The following is a 24,721-nucleotide window of genomic DNA, read 5'->3' as shown; positions in this document are numbered from 1 at the left end:
GCGTACAGGTAACGATCACCTGACCGACGGTCGGCGATTGCCGCGAGTTTCGAAAAATCTGTCGTGACGTCATGACATCAGAGAATATAGCTATGTATATAACTGCCAGGTAAGTATATTTAAAAATTTATCTTAAAATAAAAATATCATATTTACTGTATGTACAACAGATAGTACTAAACTTTAAGATATTGGATTGAGTATCTTGTATGTTCACCACTGAGTAGATGTTGTACATATAATGATTCCATGATCTGAAGTTCTTATTGAAGCACAGTAGTGCATTCACCTTAGTTACATCTTATTTCAGAATTTCACAACCCTGTTTTTAATGTACTCACTTTTTTCGACTTTCCAGAGCAGTATTTTTGCAGGGCCTTCCCGAATGATCCTCGTGGTGTCATGACATGAACCATGACATCGTCGCAGAACACCACCACTACCAACACGTTCACTGCCTCCCATCGCAACACCCTTTCCCAGTTACAGAGTCAGTCTACGTGTCATGATGTTTTGATTCTTTTCTCATATTCATTCTGCTTTTTTCCTTAGGAATTTTTGCTTTTTCCATATTCAAATTCATTATTAATAAGGTGTCGGGTCTTGGTTAATGCTGAGTTGTAGTTGGACTGCAGTATCTACTTCATAATTTCCGTAGCATAAATTATAATTCAGTCATGTGAAAAATGGTTATTTTACGTATGCAACTTACCTGGTAGTTACATATAGCTGTAGTCTCTGACGTCACGGCAGAATTTCGAATTTCGCGGCAGCGCTAATTGACTGGTCAGGTGATTCCCGTACCCCCTCCCTCTACCGGGGAATGTAGAACTACCACAACTAAACCTCAGAATTTTTCTGCCGTCGCAACTGGAACACCGGTTTTGTTTGGTAGAATTTCTTTGCTTTTTCACGACGGATATTCATCGATTTGGTGACATACTCTTTGTGATTTGGCTTTCGGGCAGTTGCTATTTATCTTATTTAGCCAGATAGGCATAATTGTGTGATTTTCATCAGGTTTAAATTTATAATGTCAGTCGGAATCTCACTTTAGGGTTTGCAGCAAAGGTTGCAAAACCCAGGTTACTTAAAGCTAGGATAGACCCGCACAACTTTGTGCGTTAATTGCAGAGGTCAGATAGCAAAGTTTAACATGTGATGAATGTAAGGATTTGACTGATAAAGGCTGGAAGGAGTTAGAGAGATCCGCCTAACACAGGGATGTCCAACCTGCGGCCCACGGGCCGCATTGCGGCCCACTCAGTGTTTGGATGCGGCCCACTATCGACTCTCATTAAAAAAAAAAGTTTTTAGCAAATTTATCATGTAGTGAGCTAGAGAGTCTTCATGTAATTTAATTAAAATACTTTATATTTAATAAATAAAATGATAAACAAAAACAATTTAAAAAACAATATGATTAAGATGAAATTTACAACAGAGCATGCATACTAAGTTTATAATATTGTCAGTTGCTTGGTTCTGTGATGAGGCTTAGCTAGGGCTGCGAACTTAGATTATTTAAAATCTATATTTAGATTATTTGCACTTCATTTACATTTTTAAAATTGTCATTTAGATTATAGATTATTTGTGAGAATTTCTTAGATTATTTCTTACTATACTGACATAACATTAAATCATGATTGCCTCGTAACCTACATAGAGACGCAATTCATCATAAGCATCGTGACAACACCATGTGTGTTATGAACGTAAAATTAGATTTTCTGATTTTACAAAGATTGAAATTTGAGTTAAAATTATTTAATGATCCATTTTCATTTTAATATGATAAAGCACCAGTTGAGTACCAACTTCAACTGATCGAGCTGCAGAGTCGGAAAGGTTTAAAAACTTTCCATAGGAGGAAACACCACACTACCTTTATTTTATAAGAAATTGCATTCTCTCAATGAATTCATTCAAATTATAAATTTATCCAGAAAATTATTATGTATGTGGGGATGTACATACTCTTGCAAGCAGTTTTTTTTCCAACATGAAAAACATTAAAACTGCAGAAAGAAATAGGTTGACTGACAGACATTTAGCAAACATTCTTAGAATTAAGAATACATCCTTCGATGCAAATATTGAAAACATTATGGCTGGAAGACAAAGTCAAAAGTCTCATTGAATTATAATTGTTAATTAACTTTTAATGGGCTTATTTTGATGTTGTATAGCTACATATAAACATTACAATATTTTACAATGCTGAATAATAAGTGTATTCACAATGGTTTTGTTTTATAGTCTTTTTCATTTTTCATTAAATTCTGATAAGAACCAAAGTCAAAAGTCTCGTTGAATTAATATTGGTTAATTAAATTTAATGGGTTATTTTTCTATGGTATAGGCTACATATAAATCATTACAATACTTACAATGTTTGTAATAAAGTGTATTCACATGGTTTTGTTTTATATTGTCATTTTTCATTAAATTCTGGAAGACAAAGTCAAAAGTCTCATTGAATTAATATTGGTTTATTAAATTTAATGGGTTTTTTTCTATGTATAGCTACATATAAACATTACAATATTTACAATGTTGTAATAAAGTGTATTCACATGGTTTTGTTTTATATTGTCATTTTTCATTAAAATGTATTCAGATATTCTGGGATTTTGCGGCCCAGTTAAATATTTAAGTTTGCAATGTGGCCCATTAATTAAAAGGTTGGACATCCCTGGCCTAACATATTACCTGACCCGACACCGTTGTTCCCGAACCCGACACCGTTGCCAGCTTACAGGAACAGATGGACTTAAGATTTAGCGTGCTTATGGCAGCAATGGATAAATTAGGAGAATCTGTACATACTTTGATGCTAGATAAGAGTAAGAAAAGTGTTGTGTTAAGTGATAGTGCAGTGGAGGAGGCGGCTGTTCGGTCCTCTCGTTCTCCTAGGCCTGGGCCCCTGCCAAACCCCCCGGACATTGGGAGGAGGCATGCCGATAGCTGAAGGGAGATGAGCGGAATTGACACCCGAACAGTCGTCCCCTCAGGCAATTCTGCTGCAAGTTCGGCTGAGGCAGAAAAGCAATGCTATAAAGGTGTTCAAGGAGTTTACGCAGAAGTGTTTTCGTCTCTTCGAGTGTCATATGATTCGCCTCGCAGAGGTTGGAGGTTTAAGGACGAATCTCGTCCACTAAAGAGAACGAGACAAGTTTTGCCAGCCACAATTCCCAAGAAGAAAATCGCGGCTTCTGTGGAAGAGCCGTCATGTAGTTTTTGGGAGGCGCCGGAAGCGTTCTTTTTGACTTCTGAGGAAGTAGAGAGACCGATGTTGAAGAAGAGGAGGAAGCGTAAGTCTTCCAGTCGCGAGGTGACTAATAAGCACCAGCCTGATGACACGACAACTGCGTTACACCAGACGCCAAAGCGCCTGGCTTCTCAAGAAGCAGCTGCTAAACGCCAAGCTACCAGACGCACGGATTCGGACTCGGTAGCCGCAAGGCGCCGATCTCCCAAACGCTTGGATACGGTAGTATCAGGCGCCATACGCCTAACTTGATTGACTTGGAACAGAGAGAGTTTACGAAACCAAGTCAAGTTTTGGGTTCTTCAGGACATTCTAATAAATTCTTAGTAGAAATGAATAAAAAATTAGAGAATATTTTGGGGGTAGTTGGTAAGAAGCAGCAACCACTTCTTACTTCTACGCCTTCTTTAATTAGAACTTTACCGGAGGAGTCTCAAAAGCCACTGCAGTTGGTGGAGCAGGAGTTAGACTGTCCAGTGGATCAAGAACAAGCGGAGGATAATTTATCAGCAGGAGCGTCAGAAGGAGAAGCAGTAGAAGGCGAGAAGGAGACTCGGTCGTCGGCATACAAACAATTACTCAACTTTTTCCTAGATAACTTTCCAGAATCTTTTTTGCCAGCCACTCCCGCCTCACCTGAATCCCAGTATGCTAGGGATACTAAAATAGATTCTTTGACTTTCATTAAGCTGGTTTTGTCGATTTCAGCTAAAAAGGCGTTGAAAAAGATGGATGAGTGGTTGCGAGAAAAGAGGGAGCAAGGTAGGACCGTGTTTTGTGTCCCTCCTTCGAGACCTTTAACTAAGAACAGAGTTTGGTACAAAACTGGGGAAGCCTTCTCCCTGGAAGGCGCTGCCTCCTCTCATGGAGACTCCTCCAGCCTAGTGGACTCGTCCAGACGTTCTGCTTTGAATTCAGCGAAGATTTTCTTTACGAGTTGCGAATTAGATCATTTGCTGAAGGTGGTTTTCAGTCTTATGGAAGTAATAAGCTTCTTGGATTGGTCGATTGGTGCCTTGGGAAGGAAGGCAAAGTGTTTTAACCTGTCAGGAGAACATTTTAGTGACTTCTCCAATGTTATGTCCTGTATTGATAAAGGAATAAGGGATGGAGCGACTGAAATCGCCTCCTTATTAACTGTAGGGATCCTCAAGAAACATCAGCTTGTGTGCTTTACATCTAAGGGAGTAAACAAGAACCCAGAAGTCGGCGCTTATGTTCGCTTCACTTGATAAGTGTAACCTTTTTCCTAAGGATTTAGTGTCTGAAATTTCTGCCTCTCTGGTCTAGAAAGCAACTCAAGACCTTTTAGCTCAGTCGGCTAAGAAGCCGAAAGGCTCGATGACTTCGAATGTACGCCCAGCGCCAGTTGATGAGCAGGAGAAGCCCTTTCGGGCAGAGCACCAACAAGAGGATTGCAGAGATCGAGGCCTAGAGTTAGGTTCGGTCCTAAGCCCAATAAGACAACAACTTCTAAGAAATGAGCAGGGAATCCTTCACACACCAGTCGGAGCCAGACTCCAGGAGTTCTGGCAAGTTTGGGAACGGGAAGGAGCGGCAGATCCATGGACAGTATCGGTACTAAAGGAAGGATATTCGATTCCGTTTGTAAAACATCCTCCTCTGTCAAAGGTACCGATAGTTTTGACAGCTTACTCGTCAAACTTAGAGAAATGTTGCACGTTGAGAAAGGAACTGTCGGCTCTATTAGAAAAGAGAGCGATAGAGCTGGTAAAAGATCAGAACACCCCAGGCTTTTACAATCGCCTATTCATTGTCCCGAAAGCTTCGGGAGGGTGGAGACCAGTATTGGATGTCAGTGCCCTGAACAAATTTGTGAGCAAGACAAAATTTTCGATGGAGACCACCCAGTCGGTTTTGTCAGCACTTCGTCAAGGAGATTGGATGGCTTCCATAGACCTACAGGACGCGTACTTCCACATTCCAATTCACATAGACTCGAGGAAGTACCTAAGATTCGTGGTTCAGGGAAGGACATACCAGTTCAGGGCCCTATGCTTTGGACTATCCACAGCGCCACAAGTATTTACCAGAGTCCTCTCATCAGTAGCAAGGTGGTTACACCTAGAAGAAATAAGAGTAGCGCTCTATTTAGACGACTGGCTGCTCCGTTCACAGTCGAAAGAAGGGTGTGTGAAGGATTTGCAGAAGACAATTCAACTGACAGAAGAGCTGGGTTTTCTAGTGAATTTCAAAAAATCTCAACTGATTCAGAACCAAATTTGAACTTACCTTGGAGTGACGATGAACTCAATAGCTTTTCGGGCTTTTCCGTCAGAACAGAGAGTGAGTTCATGTCTGAGAAAAGTCAATCAATTTTTAGCAAAAGAGACATGCTCAGCCAACGAGTGGATGAGTCTTTTGGGGACCTTAGCGTCAATAGAACAGTTTGTAACTCTGGGAAGACTACATGAGACCGCTTCAGTTCTTCCTCAGAGCAAGTTGGGAAAGGAAGAGAGTCCCAGACACTCTTGTTTTTCCAATAACGGAGGAAATAAAGCAAGATCTCCTTTGGTGGAGGTTAGAAAAAAGACTCAAGGAGGGTCTGTCTCTTTGGCCACTGCCCCACCTTGCATTCTTCTCAGACGCCTCGGATCAAGGATGGGGAGCAGTGCTGGGAAAGAAGGAAGTGTCAGGCTTGTGGACAATCAGTCAAAGACAGTGGCATATAAATCTAAAAGAACTAAAGGCAATACATTTGGGATTGAAGGCCTTTGCCAAGGAAGTACAGGAAAAAGTGGTCGTCATCAATTGCGACAACACCACAGCTCTCTTGTACATCAAGAAACAAGGGGGGACTCACTCCTTCTCTCTGTGCGAAGCGACGAGGGAGTTACTCATCTGAGCGAAAGAAAATCGGACAAGAATGCTCACAAGGTTTGTACAGGGGAGATACAATGTAAGAGCGGACGAGTTGAGCAGGAGAAATCAGGTACTACCTACAGAGTGGACTCTGCACTTACAGGTATGCCAGCAGTTGTGGAATCTGTGGGGAAGACCTCTAGTGGACTTATTTGCCATGGAAAAGACAACAAGATTGCCAATATATTGCTCCCCCGTACCCGACAAGAAAGCGTTCGTTTTAGACGCAATGCTGCTAGATTGGTCGGACTTGGACCTCTATGCCTTTCCTCCAATGAAAATGATCAGGGCAGTTATTGACTAAGTTCAGGCAACACGCAAAGTGTGAAATGACGTTAATAGCTCCATTCTGGCCAGCAAGAGAATGGTTCCCGGAGATCCTGGACCTTGTAATAGACTACCCGAGGAAACTTCCAGAGGGCGAGTAGATTTACTCAAACAACCTCATTTTCAGGAGATTCCATGAGAATATCCGCGTCTACGTCTGACCGCATTCAGACTGTCGAGCATACCCTCAGACAGAAGGGGTTTTCGAGACGAGCTTCACGGGCGGCTATTGCCAGGCCAAGGAGGGAATCTTCAGCAGCGGTCTACCAGGCAAAATGGTCAATTTTTAGGGCCTGGTGTAGACAGCATGGAGTCTCGTCTACTAAAACCTCTATAATTCAAATGGCAGACTTCCTTATTTTCCTTAAAACAGAAAGGAAACTCTCGACTCCTACTATCAAAGGATACAGGGCCATGCTATCCTCAGTATTCAAGCATAGGGGAATTGATGTCTCGAACAATCAGGAACTGTCAGATTTATTAAAATCCTCTGATACAAAGAAACAGGAAGGAAATAAGATAATCTCTTGGAATCTAGATATAGCGCTCAAATGGCTTCTATCTACGAGGTTTGAACCGTTAAGTGAGATAGCTTTCAGAGATCTCACTAGGTAAACATTATTCTTAGTGGCTCTAGCGTCGGCCAAAAGGGTAAGTGAAATTCACGCCATCGATAAAAGAGTGGCATTTGCACAAGACAAGGCAATATGCACATCGATGATTGGTTTTTTAGCGAAGAACGAGTCACCCTCACAATCATGGCCTTGTTCGTTTGAAATAAAGGGCCTCTCAGAGTTAGTAGGAGAGGGAGAACCAGAGAGATCATTATTTCCAGTAAGAGCCCTGAAGTATTATATACACAGGACTCAACAAATAAGAGGAGGGTCAGACAATCTTGGTGTTCAGTAAGAAATCCTTCTAGGATATTATCTAGAATGCAATATACTTTTTTTTTTTTTTTTGAGGGATTTAGTAGTTGAAGCTCACTCTCAGTTGGGAGAACCAGAGGTTGATCTGGCTAGAGTGAAGGCCCATGAAGTCAGAGCTGTTGCAACTTCTATGGCGTATAAATGCAATTTATCTTTAGACGCCATTATCAATGCGACGTATTGGAAATGTAAGTCAGTGTTTGCAACACATTATTTAACAGAGATTCAAGCAGTGTACGAAAACTGTTCCACATTGGGACCTTTTGTAGTAACTGGCACGGTGTTGGGTAAGGGAAGAAAGGAAGTCAATCCTTCCTAATCATTTTTAACTTGATCTTTGGTGTTGTTTTTTAAGGTGTCTGAGGGTACGGAATTGTACTAGTGGTACCCTACAGTCCATTTAGGTAAAGGGTAAAAATATTTAGGTTAAGGTGATTCCCATGTTGTTGTTGTCCTTATTGTTTATTGTGTACAGCTCCATGAGCAGACGTATAATTATCGCATGTCAGTCCATGTTTAGCGCTAGACTACATGTAAATGTCTATAGCTTGGCGCTCGGATCCATATATCACGCCAATGCTGGTACACTTCTATAGCTGGTGTGCGGCTCCATATACCCCGCCATGCTGGTACGTATATATAGCTTGGCGCACGGTTCCATATACCTCGCCAATGCTGGTTACGTGTCTATAGCTTGACGCAAGGCTCCATGTACTTCGTCAATGCTTTCAAGATCAGCAGACTTCAGAGGCAGTAACCTTCAAGCCAGCTATCTTAAAAGGTAAGGACTAAAAGAGAACTACTAAATTCCAATAGAAATTCCTCATTAAATATGGTTAGCTGCCATGGCCCCACCTCCAAAATGTGCCAATCAGCTATATGTAACTACCATGATAAAATAATGTTTTACGTATACTTACCCGGTAGTTACATCATTAGAGCCCACCCACCTCCCCTCACATGGACAGGTAGGCATCAAAATTCTGAGGTTTAGTTGTGGTAGTTCTACAGTCCCCGGTAGAGGGAGGGGGTACGGGAATCACCTGACCAGTCAATTAGCGCTGCCGCAAAATTCGAAATTCTACCGTGAGGTCAGAGACTACAGCTATATGTAACTACCAGTAAGTATACATAAAACATTATTTTATCATAAAAATATCATTTTTGAATGCTCACACTGCTTTAGAATCTACACTAGGTATCAGTTGCTCCATCAGACTTATCCTTAAAGAAAGAAAAGGTTTCTCTGAAGTTTATTACACTTTCTCTGATTGCTTGTTTAATTTTGCTGTTGAGTATTAATGAATTTGGAAGGTACTACGTAGGTGTGGTCAGCATGCATTATAATTTTAGTTAAAATAAAGCCTCCTCCACATACAACCAGTGAGTTTTGTGACCAGCTGCACTTTATGAATGAAATAAAAAGGCCAAGGCTAGGATTAGAATTTATTAACTAAACTGAAAATAGGTTGTGGCTAATTGTTAATGCTAAAACAAAAATAAGGTAAAAACTAGTAATATGTAAAAATATACATACATAGTAACCCTTTTTTTATAACCTACTAATTGACCCAGCAATGGTGTAGGTGACTTCAAAGTTTAAGAAAGAGTATAAATATATGCTTAGCAAATGCTAGGCTTCAGCAAAATTGTAAGGTAACCTGGCCATATCCCAAGCCTGCCATATTTGAACAAAATCTCAGATTCAAAGTAGCAAGAACAGTACAGCACTGAGGATAAGAAAAGGTGAATAAAACCCTATTTTACTTGAACTACTGTACACCTGTCAATGTGACACTTAAGGAAGCAAAACATCTTGCTTGAAACTCGTCATAGTAGTACAGGTAGTTCCCAGTTTACAGCAGGGGGGTGGGTTCCACCCAGGTGTGTGCCATAAGCTGAAAATCACCATAGTCTGAAGCATCATAATTATAATGGGAATAAATAGCACTTATAGTGCTGTTAATGGCACTTTAAAGCAGGTAATGACGCAGTAAATCCAATTATGGTGCCAAAAAAATCTGTGTTAATGGCGCTGTGAGGCAAGTGTCGCAAGGCCGGAACTACTAACCTGAACCTGACATATAACCCAGGGACTGACTGTACACGAAGTCTGTAACGATTGAGATGTATTGCATCTTCACCCACTGATGATCCATTGGAAGTGTGTTTGCATGTCTGTTTCTTCTCCATCTTGCATACTGATTCATTTTCTGGCCTGCCTTACAGGATTATGTATAATTCCATCCTTCTTGGCAGAAGTGAGGCTAATGTTGAAGAAGAGTGCACTGGAATGTTCCTCATTGACACTAAATCAAGTGCTGTGCTGATCCGTTGCTTCTGTTTGAGGTACTGAGAGAGATACCTCTATCACCCATTCCCCTGTGTCAGTCCCACATGCTGAATACCAGTCCATGAAGTTGCTCTGCCTTGATGGATGGAGACAATCCAGCAGTTCCTACGGAAGGCTTTACTGACAAGGTTGCAAAGATTTTTTTATTTTTTAATTTGCCTCTGGAGGTTCTAAGCAGCCATGACAGTGGGTCGTCCTGTGTGGCTGGTGTTATCAAAGTGGATTCTCTCTGGCTGGAGCGACTAAAAAATATTGTGAAATTGTAGTCCGCCTTCATTAAGAAAAGCTCCTCTTATCCTCCAATGAAAGGTTATTGCTTTGCTTGGAGGAAGGGCCCTTGACTGAAAAGCATGGCTCTATTCCATGGTAGTTATCCATGCTCATGAAGAGCTTCTAACAGTCTTGCCTACCTTGCAAATTCCGTCCTCCAGAGTGGAAGATCACTTTTATTCTTGAATTCTAACTCAGACACTGTATAAGCCCAAAACCTCAGTCCTCTGGAGTGCAACATCATTTTGGTCTTAGAAGTCTAACTCAATCACTATATGAGCTTGTTGGAAAGTTTTAAGGTATACTCTTTGTAAAGGATGCTTTTCTGGTGGGTTTTGCTTTTGCAAAGTGTGTTGGCAAGTTTTAGTTCATGTCAGGTCTTGCATTTTTGTGGTTGAGTTTTTTTTTCATACACTATTGTTCCTGATTTTGAGGCAAAATCTCTAATTATTCAGTTCCTGGCATTAAAAACTTGGAAGGATAAGTGATTGGAACTGTCCTGATACAAGTACTTACATATAGAGCACCCTATCTTAGCTGCTTAAAAGATGTATAACTTCCTCTGCTCCATCTGTAACATTAATATCCAGATCAAATACATTGTAGTGACCAATATGACATTTGAAATTAACCATGATATTACTGCCTAGTGATAATATTACTATTTACTGACCTGTACTTCCCATCCTCTATGGGAAGTACAGGAGTTAACTGTTTTTTTCTTGGGATGGTCCTCCTAACCTTCTCCATTTGTAATTGGATCTTGGTGCTCCTGTTGAAGGTAAACCTTCTGATGCCTTCCCTGTCGGGGGTTATTGCTGTCAGTGCGCATCCCACACAGTGCATTGTAGTCATTAAACTTAAGGTTCTATGCCCAGCCCATCCCTTTAGCCCAAAGCTGCAACCTCTTTCATTTGCATTTACTTTATCTCTTCATATTCTTTGTCTTCCATCTTACTTTCCACCCTCTCTTAACAACTATTTCAGTGTGTCTGTGAGGTTTTCCTCCTGTTACACCTTTAAAACCTTCTGTAGTATTTTTAGTTTCTCTTGTAGTACTGAATGGTCTCAAAGGTCCCAGAACTTGGCCTTTGGCTTAAATCGGTGTTCCATTCCATTCTGGGCTCAGGTTGGCGTATTGTCTCACTGCATATCTGTTATGCTAATGGCATTTCTTGTTGCCTGATAGCATTACCATTTTGGGTATCTTAAAGCATCATCACTTTCATTACTTTATCTACTAGAGTTCCTGCCAGAGTTTCTGGCAGATCTGAAGGTGATTAAAAATTATACCTCACAGCACAATTATTCGTTAGTGATGAAACTGGATTTTTCTGAAATAAAAGCTAAATTGAACAGCCATTTTAGAAAAAGTCAAGGTTAAGGATTGAATAATGTTGCTACTGTTGGCAATGCAATGCTGCGGTTATATGATGAAGCCAAGTATTGTTTACTGCTCTCAAGAAATAAAATTATGTACCCCATAAGGAATATATGATGCAGAAAATGTAATTTGAGGTCCAAATCATAATAGACAATTTTACCTGGCCATTCTTGATCAGTTTCAAGGTGTTTGATCACATGCAAATAATCACTGATCCTGGCCTTGGAAGTCTTGTGGAATTCATGCAGTGATGAAGATCAGTCTCCTTTCCATATGCTGTAACAATGATTAAAGTGGGTAATAAAGAAGTTGAAGAAAATTTGTGCAGTGGAAAAAAAGTAAACTGAAGGAATATCAGGTAATAGTTCAAGAAAAGGAAAAACATACTATGGAGATAATAAAGAAGTAATATTGTGAAAAACTGGAAGAACAGGTTAAATTACCAGCAAAAGAAAACACTGAGAAAGAAACAGGACAAGAACCAGCAAAATGGATGTTTCAGTAATTTAGCTACAGGGAATGTAAAGTTATCATGTACATAGTCTTAATTGCAAAGACAAAGCGTACTGTGGTACTGTATTAAAAAAAAATCCTTTAAAAGGAACTCCATAAGCTTTACCTGTCCTTGACATTATTCCAAGATTCTCCAAAGCACATAACCTTTTGATAAATTTACAGGTCTATAGCTTACCTCACAGCACCTACATTGTTCCTCTCCTCATCATCATCATCATCATCATCAGTGACAGAATATTTTGAGAGAGAGTAAAAGTGGTTTTAAAACTTTTTGTGTTTTTTGTTGTTGTTTTTAGAGTTTTTCAAATAAAGGGTTGCATAGGTACATACTTGTAAATTGAAAACATATACTATAGTACTGTATTTTGTCGATTTCAGCATTACATGAGGTTTCAAGCATAGATGAGTAACTTGAAAACCATTCCCTGCATAAGTGAAAATGCTGTACTAAGAATTCGCTGTATTTTATTGTATTTGAACTTTTAAGGAGCTAAAGTTGCAGACAGCATATAATTCATATAATAAAAAAAAAAAGAGCATTTGTGCTCTGAAGATTTTTTTTTGTTATGTTCATGTGCAGTGTACACAAACATGTTGGTTACAGTTGCAGTTAAGGCTGCATGGTAAGTACTGTATTGCTATTACAATGGAGAATGTTTGGTGTAGTATTTTATTTTTAAAGCAAATAACTACCTAGTTTTATAGCCTATCAATCATTTTTTTAAATTTTGTATGAATTGAGACTGGTATGAGCTAGGTTGCTAAATTATGTTATAAGCACATATCCAAACCTTGGCAAGCCTATGTAGTCAGATCAGCTGGAATATTGAAACAGTCCCTCCATCCCCACTTATTATCCAAACCTTGGCAAGCCTGTGTAGTCAGATCAGTTGGCATATTGAAACAGTCCCTCCATCCCCAGTTATTCAGTTGTCAAGCTTATGCTGTGCTTATTGTTTGTTGTTTATTACATGTAGTGCAAAGGCTGCAGTATTGTATAGTATCTTTGTTCAGCAGTATTTTTAGTGTCGAGTTATTTCTATTAACCTGGCTCTGAAGTGTAATAATATATAAATGGATGAAATATCTGGTAGAAAGTAGTATTTACATGAAAGAATGTGTCTAATTTCTGTTTTAGGTACCACATATGGACAGAGTTTCAGTGGAAGTGAGACAGATGTGAGCACCTCTACTGAAAACTTGAGTCCTGAGGAGCGTTATGCTTTAGAGCATACACAGCGACAGGAGCCACAGGGACAAGAGAATGTTGGTAGTGCAGTGTCTAGAATGGCCGGCACACAAAATACATGTGTGTCTGCGCTAGTGACGGGTGGAGCAACTACAATATCCATGGCAAGATCAAATGAGTAAGTACAGTATAGAGTATGCAATAGGAACACCCTTTCTAAAATTCTAAGATACATGGTTTTTTTAATTGGAGGGGATTCCTAGACTTTTTTGTTGAGACTGCTTGATCCCTTCACTGTGAGACATCTGTTCTTGTGGCATTAAAGTACATTTTATCTCAGAATGCTGGGACAGGGACAAGGTGGGTAACTAGCTTATTTACAGGGTATACTTATAGAAGATGTCTTATGCAAATCTAGTGTACAATGTTCAAATTTTTTAAAGAAACCAGTTGTCTTTATAATAGTACTGCACTATTTAGTTTTGCAATGTATTTCTAGTCTTTAACCCTTAAATGCCGAAGCGGTATTTTAAAAATTGTCTCCCGTATGCAGGCGGCGTTCGCGAGTAAGCGCCGAAGCGGAAAAAATGTTTTTTTTTTTTTTCAAAAAATGACAGCACACTTAGTTTTCAAGATTAAGAGTTCATTTTTGGCTCCTTTTTTTGTCATTGCCTGAAGTTTAGTATGCACCCATCAGAAATGAAAATAATATCATTATCATATATAAATACTGGGATATCTGACAGCGCGAAATAAAATTTCATATATAATTGTATACAAATCGCGCTGAGAGCAAAACGTTACAGCTAACAAGTTAATTATTTTTCATTGTATTGTACAGTGGACCCCCCGTATTCGCGTTCTCCGGATTCGCAACACTCACACATTCGCGGATTTCTCTCGGGAACGTTTCCCCGCATTATTCGCGCTTTCGCGGTATTTTTCTATGAGAAATATCCACAAATTCCTGGTTTTTGTGATCAATTTCATCATAAAATGCACTTTTTGTGATAAAACTATTAAAAAAACCAAGTATGAAAATTTTTAGTGGTCTTTCTTAAGTTTTAACTAACGAAATAGGCTGTTTTTAGCGCTTTTATAGGGGTTCCAAACATTTGCGGATTCTAACTATTCACGGGGGGGTCTGGTACGCATCCCCCGTGAATACGGGGGGAACACTGTACACTAAATTGCGATCATTTTGGTATATAACACATTGTAAAACGATCAAGGCAACACAGAGAAAATATTATCACAAAATGATGCATGAATTCGTAACACGCGGACGTAAAAAAAGCAGTTTTCAAAAATTCACCATAAATCGAAATATTGTGCTAGAGACTTCCCATTTGTTGCAAAATAAAGGTAAATGATTGAATATTACTAGAATGTAATAGTTTTAGCTTACAATTGCGTTTTTCGACCATTTCGGTCGAGTCAAAGTTGACCGAAGGTTGAAATTTTGGCACTTATCGTTATTTATAAGAAAATATTTCAAACCTGATAAAAGCTACAACCATGAGTTGTTTTTTGTTGTATTCTACATGAAATTAGGCACATTTTCATATAGTATAATACTCCATGTAACGGCTAATATAAAATGGTGCAAAAATAATGTCAAAGTGACGAAATAATTTCTGAGATGTGTCGCTGATACTTTTTAGTGCAAGAAGAAAGAAATTTGCACTTGCGCGCCTGGGTAACGATTGTAAACAAAACAACAGCTTGATCCGTGAGCTCCCAGCATCCCCCAAGGCGCGTGATTCAAAAATTTTCACCTAGTAGGCCTATAACTATTTTTCCGCAAATTTTTAAAAAAACTTTTTTTTATATCGATGTACCATACGTCCAATTGGCACCCAACGGACAATTTATATAGACATTTAATACGTCCAATCGGCGTTAAAGGTTAATAGCACTCCTGCAGTTATTTAAGGTCTGTATATAGCATGAATGGGTGAGTGAATGTTTTTTGGATAAATTTTAGTTTCACATAAGTGACTTACCAAACAATTACATTAGCTGTAAGCTTTCTTACCTGGCAGTTGAAAATTCAGATTTCCTGGCGGCGGCGCTGCCATCGTTTGTGTAGGTGATGCAGGTTCCGCCCGCTTTCGGGAATACCCGGTACAGCTGAGCTAAGTATTGTCAATTTGTTTTCTGCCAGCCACGGAGTAACACCTCTGGTTTTTTTGCTGCAGTCGACTTTTGTTGCCACATTGGATTGTATCTTTTTGGTGATGTACTATTTCTTGGTTGGTTTTGTGTTATCAGTTAGCTGCCTTGTTATTAGCTAGTTTATTGCGAAGATGTCTGATGCTAGTTCATCGTCAGTTAGGTTTTTCCCACTGCTGCAAAACTAGATTATCTAAACTATGTTATGATCTGCACTCCAAATGTGTTAAAAGTACGGGTCGGTGCTGTAGCAAGGAATTAACTTGCGATGAGTTTAGATGAACAAGGTTGGAAGACTTTCCAAGCTCATTTGGATAAAATGGACAAAGATAGGAAAAGGAAAGCAGCTCTTAGAGCTAGTAGTAAAGCTAGAGTAGAGACAACTCCTGTGCCTTTAGAGGTGAAAAAACAAATCACTACCTTCTCCACTTTTGACAAATATTTTCACCTATTGATAGTCCTCCAACTTCAGTACCAATTACTCCAATCCAGGTATCCCATGTTTCTGATCCCAACACCATTTCCATGTTAAGAGTCCAAAATTACCAAGAAATTTGAGTTTGTTCATGCCACTTACTGACCGATATATATATAGCTGCACTTTCCGAAGTCCGACAGAATTTCAAAACTCGCGGCAACACGCAGCGGTGGCGGCCAGGTGGCAGCACCCACTCCCGCCGCTGGGAGGCGGATATCAGGAACCATTCCCATTTTCTATTCATATTTTTTTTCTGTCGCCGGTCGGTAAACAACTGTTTACAGACCTCTGCTCAGGATTTTTTTTGATTTGACTCGCTTTTAAGTATCTGATTGGTTTTTTGGTATTGAATTGGATTGTTGAATTGGCATGCGCGATAGTGGACCGTTTTTTTATTTTGGATTGGCTTTTCTATAAACGTTGATGTCTGGATCAGTGCTGTGAGTTTCAGAGTGTGTGAGGACTGATTGTAAGGTGAGGCTACCGAAAGCATCGGTAGACCCCCACACAGTATGTATGAGTTTGTAGGGGGCATAATTGTTTGGTGGATAAATCGTGCAATGAATGTGAGAAGATTGACCGATGATGATTGGAGAGTATATGAGTCCTATCGCCTTAAATTGGAGCGCGATAGGATCAGGAGGTCTTCCTCCAGGAGTGGTTCTACCAAAGGTAAGGCTAACATCTCTCCTGTATTAACACCTGTAGAGTTTGCATCTCCTAAACCTGTGTTGCCTTCGGGCTCTGATTCTGTGTCATGAGAAGCTAATGCTCTCTCTCTTATTTTGGAGGCTCTACGCACTCTGGAGACCAAAGTGAAAGCCTTGGAAACTGGCTCGGTGCAAGTGTGTGATCGTGCCCCTAGTGTTGTGGAGGGGGCGTCAGATCGGCCCCATAATGCCTCTAGGCCTAGACCTCTATCGGACTCCCAAGACTCAGGGAGAGGGTATGTCGAAAGCCGCAAGAGGGTTACGGGGGCTCCCCACCGATCTGGCGTCCCTTCGGCAGGCCTTTTTGTTGCAAAGTCCCAGGCTGCCAAGGAGCGCGCACGAGCGCGCGTCCTGAAGGAGTGCTTTTCGTCCTCCGAAGCGTCCTCCCCGCGCAAGGGTGGAGCGCTCGGAGAGACTCTCGTCCTCTGAAAAGGACGTTTCGTGTTGAGGACCGCTTCACGTCCTGTATCGCCGCTTTCGTCGGAGGATGCGTATGACGCTTTTCCGCCTCGGAAAAGTGGGGTAAGATCTCCTCCGATGAGGACGCTGGTTGCTGCACAGGCGCGTCTCCCTGAGAAACAGGTAGCTGTACCTGTGAGAAGGAAGGAGGCGTCCCCTCGCCCCTCGTCTTCTCGCAGGATCAGTCCTGCTTCTCTGTTCGTTCCTCTCCAACGAAGAACATTCTTTTGTCCCTTCAGGACCAGCTATTGACGCTTATGGCTCAGAGGACTCGCCCAGCAGCAGTCGAGCCTAAGTGAGGAAGGACCTTAGACTGCCCGTCAAGAGGACGAAGCAGTCCTCCTTCTCCCTCTCCTACTTCGTCTCGTTCGCTGATCGCTTCTCCTTCGGTGATTCGCCGATCTCGTTCGTCCTCTAGGAGGACGTTGCGTCAAGACGCTTTTGAGGAGGACGCTCAGCACGACGTTCGACAGGACGCTCGTCAGGACGCTAGGCAGGACGCTAGCAGGACGCTTGGCAGGACGCTTGGCAGGACGTTCGGCAGGACGCTCGACAGGAGCTTGTCAGGACGCTCGGCAGGACGTTCGGCAGGACGCTCGGCAGGACGTTCGTCAGGACGCTCGCCAGGACGCTCGGCAGGACGCTCGGCAGGACGCTCGCCAGGACGCTCGGCAGGACGCTTGCAGGACGCTCGCCAGGACGTTCAGGGCGCTTTTCAAGACGGTTTTGGGGGACTCCGACCAAGAAGTCGTACCCCAAGACGCTAGTTTGCGCGCACAGGCACGTATTCCGGCTAAAATGTCTTCCCTTTCGTGTAAGAAACGTAAGGACGCTTCTCTGGCAAGTGAGGCTGCCTCGGGTGTCGCTAAGGACGCTCGTCCTCGTCAGACGCTCTACCTGCTTCAAGTGGTAAGCGCCATAAAGAAGACAGCCGAACAATAAGGCTTCATCCAGTAAGGATAGGGGTCCTTTGATTAAGACAAGACCCGACATTAGTACGCCCTCTCCGGACAGGCGGTCTCCTCTTCCGTGTAGAGAAGAAGGAGAGCTGAGTAGTTCGGCTGACTCGGTTTGAAGAGGAACCTTCTGCGGCCCCTTCAATATCAGACTATAAAGTTCTCGTGCGGCTGTTGCGTTCTTCTTTCGAGGACAAGTTTTCAGCCTGCAGCTCACCAAGTCTCCTCCTTCGCAGTTTTCATCATCTAAGACTGGTAAAACCCCGGAGTTTGTTGAGATGAAAACTTCACTCTCCACTAAACGGGCGTTTAAGAAACTCCCAAGATTGGATGGTACGAAGGAGAGATCAAGGCAAGACGACTTTCGCTTTGCCTCCAGCTAGACTCAGCGGAAAAGGGGGTGGGGGTATTTGGTATAGAACCAAAGAAGAAGTAGGGGTTCGTATCCCTTCTTCAGCTCAAGGAGATTTCTCCAGCTTGGTGGATTCGCAGAGGAGGTCTCTTTTATCCACTGCTAAAGTGACCTGGACCTTCTACGGAGACTACCATCATTTGAAGGGTCTGCTCCGGACTCTTGAAGTTTTCAACTTCTTGACTGGTGCTTGCGAGTTCTGGAGTCTGCAATGCGAGAAGCCCAGAATCTCTCAGTCTGGGGGAGCTGTCCAGCGTGTTAGCATGTATGGACAAAGCCATCAGGGATGGTTCGGAGGAGATCGTCTCTCATTTTGGAACGGCCTCCTTAATTGAAGAAGAGAGCTTTGCTGTGCAATTTCACAGCTCGTTAAGTGAATCCAGCTCAGAAAGCGGATTTGCTTTTTTCTCCTCTTTCGAACCATCTCTTCCCCCAGACTTTAGTAAAGGACCTGACTAACAGTTTGCAAGAGAAGGCAACGCAGGACCTCTTAGCCCAGTCTACAAGACGTTCGGCAGTACCTTCAACTTCTTCAGCTTCGGTTCGACCGCCGAAGAAGGTTAAGCCCTTTCGTGGGCTCCCCCCTTGAGAGCAGCTCCTCGAGGGAGAGGGTTTTCACGAGGAAGAGCTTCCTTTAAGTCAAAGCCTTCCAAGTGAGAAGCATGTCCTTCAGACACCAGTTGGAGCCAGACTGAAGTTTTTTGCGGGAAGCGTGGAGAGAGAGGGACACGGACTCTTGGTCCCTCAAGATCGTGGAGCAGGGGTACAAGATCCCCTTTTTAGATCTTCCTCCTCTTTCTACGACTCCCAGAGACCTTTCTCCATCCTATCAGGGAGAGAAGAAGCAGTGTTTTTCGATCTTCTTCAACAAATGATCAGAAAAGAGCGGTGGAACAAGTCACGGACCTGGGGTCTCCAGGTTTTTACAACAGGATTTTCCTAGTACCGAGCAGTCGTCAGGTTGGCGTCCAGTTCTAGATGTAAGCAGGCTCAATCTTTTCGTGGAAAAGACCAAATTCACGATTGAAGACGCCTCATTCTGTTCTGGGAGCCTTGAGACCGGGGCGACTGGATGGTGTCCTTAGACTTGCAGGACGCGTACTTTCACATCCCGATCCACCCTCTTTCAAGAAAGTATCTAAGGTTTGTCTTAGACAAAAAAGTGTGGCAGTTCAGAGCTATGTGTTTCGGCCTGACCACGGCTCCAATGGTGTTCACTGTAGTCATTGAAGAATGTGGCGAGGTGCTACACTCTTCGGGGATAAGAGTTTCCCTGTACCTCGACGACTGGCTGATCAGAGCGTCGTCGAGAGAGAAGTGTCTGAAGGACTTGCAGTTCACTTAGCCCTAGCAAAGTCCCTGGGACTTCTGGTCAACCTCGAAAAGTCGCATCTGACCCCGACACAGTCCATCGTGTATCTGGGGGATTCAGATGGATTCAGTGGCTTTTCGAGCGTTTCCATCCCAGGAACGTCAGCGGCTAGGTTTAGAAAAGATCTCGGCCTTCTTAGGGAAAGAGACTTGCTCGGGCGAGGGAATGGATGAGTCTGCTGGGAACCATTTTCCTCGCTAGTTTTGTTTCCTTGGGAAGACTGCACCTCAGGCCTCTCCAATTTTTCCTTGCGGACGAGTGGAAGGCCAAGGACGATCTCAATGCCATATTGAGAATATCTCTTCCGATAAAGACCATCTAAGATGGTGGTTGGACCCTCAGAAGCTTCAGGAGGGCGTGTCCCTAAGTCTTCTGAGGCCCCGACCTAGTGTTGTTCTCCGACGCTTCCATCACGGGCTGGGGAGCAACACTAGGAGGGAAGGGAAGTAAGTGTCAGGCTCCTGGGGAGGGAACAGGTAGCCTGGCATATAAATGTCAAAGAACTTGCAGCAATATTTCTGTCTCTGCAGTTCTTCGAAAGGAGTTTGAAGAACAAGATTGTTCAGGTAAACTCAGACAATACACAGCACTCGCTTTATTTGAAAAATCAGGGAGGAACACACTCCAGAACTTTGTTTTTCCTGGCAGGGAGATTCTGCTGTGGCAAAGAGAAGAAGGTGACAATCCTGACGAGGTTCATTGCAGGAGTGCAAAACGTCAGGCGATCTTCTCAGTCGTCGGGAACAAATCCTACCGACGGAATGGACCTTGAACAAAGACGTGTGTCGAGACCTTTGGAGGTTGTGGGGACGTCCTCTGGTCGACTTATTCGCGACGTCAAGGACCAAGAGAATTCCTCTTATTGCTCCCCGGTCCTGATCCAGAAGCGATCGCTGTAGACGCGTTGCTTTGGAATTGGACGGGTCTAGACCTGTACGCCTTCCCACCATTCAAGCTTTTGGGGGAAGTCATGAGGAAGTTTGCGGCCTCAGAAGGGACGAGGTTGACCCTGATCGCTCCGATGTGGCCAGCGAGAGAATGGTTCACAGAGGTCATGTCTTTCCTTGTAGACTTTCCAAGGACATTGCCCTGGAGGAAAGATCTACTCAAACAGCCTCACTTCGAAAGGTTTCACCAAAACCTCTCCGCTCTGGGTCTGACTGCGTTCAGACTATCGAAAAGTTGGCCAGAGCGAGAGGTTTTTCGAAAGCAGCTGTGAGAGCAATCGCAAATGCAAGACGTGCTTCCACAAGAGCTGTTTACCAATCGAAGTGGGCTTCCTTCAGGGCATGGTGTAAAAAGGAGGAGTTTCCTCTTCCTCGACCTCTGTGAACCAGATAGCTGATTTTCTGCTCTTTCTCAGGAATGTGCAGAAATTAGCGGTCCCCTACCATCAAGGGATATAAAAGCATGTTGTCAGCGGTTTTTTAGGCACAGAGGCCTTGACCTTTCTGACAACAAGGACATTCATGACCTTTTAAAAATCTTTCGAGACTTCGAAGATTCCTCAAATGAGACCTCCGTCATGGAACCTTGATGTTGGTTCTTAAGTTCCTTATGTCAAGTCCTTTCGAACCGCTTCAGGCAGCGTCTCTTCGAAACTTGACAAGGAAGGCTCTTTTCCTAACTTCTCTTGCGACGGCTAAGAGAGGTTAGTGAGATTCAAGCGTTTAGTAATTTAGTGGGATTCAAAGGAGACAATGCTGTCTGCTCTTTGAACCCAACTTTCTTGGCGAAGAATGAAAATCCTTCGAATCCTTGGCCGAAAACTTTCGAGATCAAGGGTATGTCAAGTCTGGTGGGCCAAGAACCAGAGAGAGTCCTGTGCCCGGTCAGGGCTCTCAAGTTCTATGTACATAGAACAAAAGAGGTAAGAGGTCCCTAGGTAATCTCTGGTGCTCTGTGAAAGAGACCAGAGTTACCTTTATCTAAGAATGCTGTTGCTTTCTTTCTAAGGGACGTCATTAAGGAGGCTCATTCATCTTTCCAGAAGACTGATTTGAGCCTCTTACGAGTGAAAGCTCACGAAGTTCGAGCTGTCGCTACCTCTCTTGCCTTGCCAAAAGAACATGTCAATCAAGGACATTCTTGATTGCACCTTTTGGGGGAGGAGTAACTCCGTCTTCGCCTCACATTACCTAAGGGATGTGAGAACGATTTATGACGATTGTAATTCACTGGGGCCATACGTTTCTGCGGACACAGTCTTGGGGTCCGGAAGTAGCTCTTTCCCCTATCCCTTAGTTAGGCTTAGGTTAGTTTTATTGTTTGTGTTTTTTAGGTTGTGGTGAGTCTTATGTGAAGATCTCCCATTCTTTAGTTAGTTTTAAGGGTTTTTTTGAATAGTTGGTCAGGTGGTGGTCAGTTGCTTCGTTGCCCTCATATGTGCCTCGATGGTCTTGTCACGTTGAGGTCTCGTACCCGTTGACAGATCATCCAGGAGCACCAGCACTACAGGTCTCCACCTGGCTGGCAACTCTGATTTAAGCAAAAGCAGCCTTAAGTGACAGTAATCACATAGTCTACTTTGCGAACAGGTGAGGAACCAAGATGTATATCATCTATTAATGAATTTAAGTTCCTCCTAAAAAATCCTATTCTGTCTCTTCCCACCATCCGAAGGTGGGATTCAGCTATATATATATCTGTCAGGTAAGTGGCATGAACAAAATGTTATTGTTATTATACAATTAAGTTTGCTCATACTTACCTGGCAGATATATATAATTAAATTGCCCGCCCTCCTCCCCTCAGGAGACAGTGGCATTAATAAAATATGAATAGAAAAATGGGAATGGTTCCTGATATCCGCCTCCCAGCGGCGGGAGAGTGGGTGCTGCCACCTGGCCGCCCGCTGCGTGTGCCGCGAGTTTTGAAATTCTGTCGGACTTCGGAAAGTGCAGCTATATATATTCTGCCAGGTAAGTATGAACAAACTTAATTGTATAATAACAATAACATTTTTGTTCATGACACTTACCTGCCAGATATATATATAGCTGTATTCTCTGACGACTGACAGAATTTCAAAACTCCCTCCCGGCAAACGCAGTGGTCGGCTAGGTGGTTAGTACCCACCATTCCCAGCCGCTGGGAGGCGGATGCCAGGAACCATTCCCATTTTCTATTCAGATTTTTCTCTGTCGCCGTCGGTAAACAACTGTTTACAGACCTCCGCCTAGGATTTTGAAAACCCCATTTGTCACTTGAGTATTTGGATTGTCTTTTGGTTTCCGACTTGGCTTAGTGATTTGGCATACGCTATTGTGGTTTGGATTTTGATTTTTCTTAGAATTGAGATGTCTGGATCTATTTCTACTAGTTTCAGTGTGTGTGGTGTAGAAGAGTGTAAGGTGAGGCTACCAAAAGCCTCGGTAGATCCTCACACGGTCTGTGTGTGAATTGTAGAGGGCATGTTTGCTTGTTGGATGATAGGTGCAAAGAATGTGAAGTGTTAACTAATGTCGAATGGAAGGCGTATGAATCTTACATTCGTAGACTTGAGCGTGACAGAATTAGGAGGTCTTCCTCCAGGAGTGCTTCTGTCAAAAGTCCAGAGGGATAAAGTTGCCCAATCTAACATAACTGTAGAACATGTTACGCATAACCTGTAATTTCACCTTCAGATAAGGAAGTGATCGTTACCGAAGGGAATGCCCTTTCTACCATTTTGGTAATCGATTCGGAACCTTGAATCGAAAATGCGAGTGCTACAATCTAATGTGCAAAAGTGTAGTGATAATGTTGGTGCCCCTAGTGATGTGGAGGGGGCGTCAGATCGGTCCTATAATGCCTCCAGGTTGAGACCTCTGTCGGACTCCCAGAACACAGGGAATGGACATGTCGAAGGCCGAAGGAGGGTTACTGGGAATTAAACACCAGTCTGGCGTCCCTTTGGCAGATCCTGAAGACGCAACCCAGGCTGCCAAAGATTGTGCGCAAGCTCGAATCTTGAAGGAATGCTTCTCTTCCTCCGAGACGTCCTCACCTCATCGTGGGTGGGAATCTCGGAAGGCCTCTCCAATCGAGAGTGGTAAGGAAGACGTAAGACGTCGCACAGGCGGCCATCGTCTTTCTCGCCCTCTTAGGAAAGGTCTTACGGAAGAGGACGTTTCATCGGGAGATCGAGAGCGTCCTCCGCCTCGATTTACGCTTCGTTCTTCCCCGGAAGACTTCGAAGACAGTATCCCACATAAGAGATTCAGGACGCTTTCTGAGCGTCCTGATTCGAGTCCGGAGAGAAGGAAGAAGGCGTCCCCTCGCCCATCTTCTTCTCAAGGGATCATTCCATCATATGGATCTTCACCATCAAAAAAGACCCTCGTAGCGATTCGACAGCAGTTGGATGCGTTTTTTTCGCCAAGAAGAAAGAAGAAAGATCGCGTAGTCGTAAGAAAGATCTATGGCTACCCGTTCAAAAAGAAATCTAGACATTCTCCTTCGGCTTCTCGTTCTTCGTCCTCTTCTGATTCGTCGCCTTCTAGACCTCATCGACTCATTCAGGAACGCGCAAGCAGTCCTGCTGATAGTCTCTCTAGAAGTATTGGCGAGAGAGAAAAAGACACTAGATGTCGCACAGGCGGCCGTCGTCTTTTCCAAGAGTCGAAGAACGTTCAGAAGGATCGCTCGGAAGTAGAATTGGAAGGAATTAATCTTGGCTTGCAGGAAGATAGTATTCGACATAAGAAACGCCTTACTCATCAGGACGCTCGTAAGGACGCTTCTCGGGAAGCTCGGTGTTGTAAACGTCGGTTGGATAGACTTGAAACTCACGATGTTAGTTCAGAAGAAAGATTTGAGGACGCGAGGCTTCTTACAACTCAAGACCATATTAAAGGAGCGTTTACACGACGTCCATCATGTCAGGACGCAAATGAGGACGCTTTTGAGGACGCTAGGCGTAGTACTAATAAGGACGCTCGTCGTCCTTCATATCAGGACGCTTTCCAGGACGCAAATGAGGACGCTTTTGAGGACGCTAGGCGTCCGGTGCATAGAGTCACCGTGGGAAGAAGAGAACAGGTCGCTAGTCAG

The 24,721-nt window shown here is 43.0% G+C and overlaps 1 protein-coding gene across 1 annotated transcript in view; it reads left to right on the top strand.

The window, feature by feature from the left end:
• Nucleotides 1-24,721, top strand: part of LOC135219339 (uncharacterized) — a 353,665-nt gene that overhangs the window by 22,927 nt on the left and 306,017 nt on the right. Inside the window, 2 exon segments of the mRNA XM_064256015.1 lie at nt 359-490; nt 13,075-13,303. Of these exon segments, the coding sequence (XP_064112085.1) occupies nt 415-490; nt 13,075-13,303 (305 nt within the window). The 5' untranslated portion in view covers nt 359-414.

The sequence above is a fragment of the Macrobrachium nipponense genome, chromosome 1 (assembly GCF_015104395.2).
Source record: "Macrobrachium nipponense isolate FS-2020 chromosome 1, ASM1510439v2, whole genome shotgun sequence".
NCBI lineage: Eukaryota > Metazoa > Arthropoda > Malacostraca > Decapoda > Palaemonidae > Macrobrachium > Macrobrachium nipponense.
This window is presented reverse-complemented; position numbering and strand designations above follow the sequence as displayed.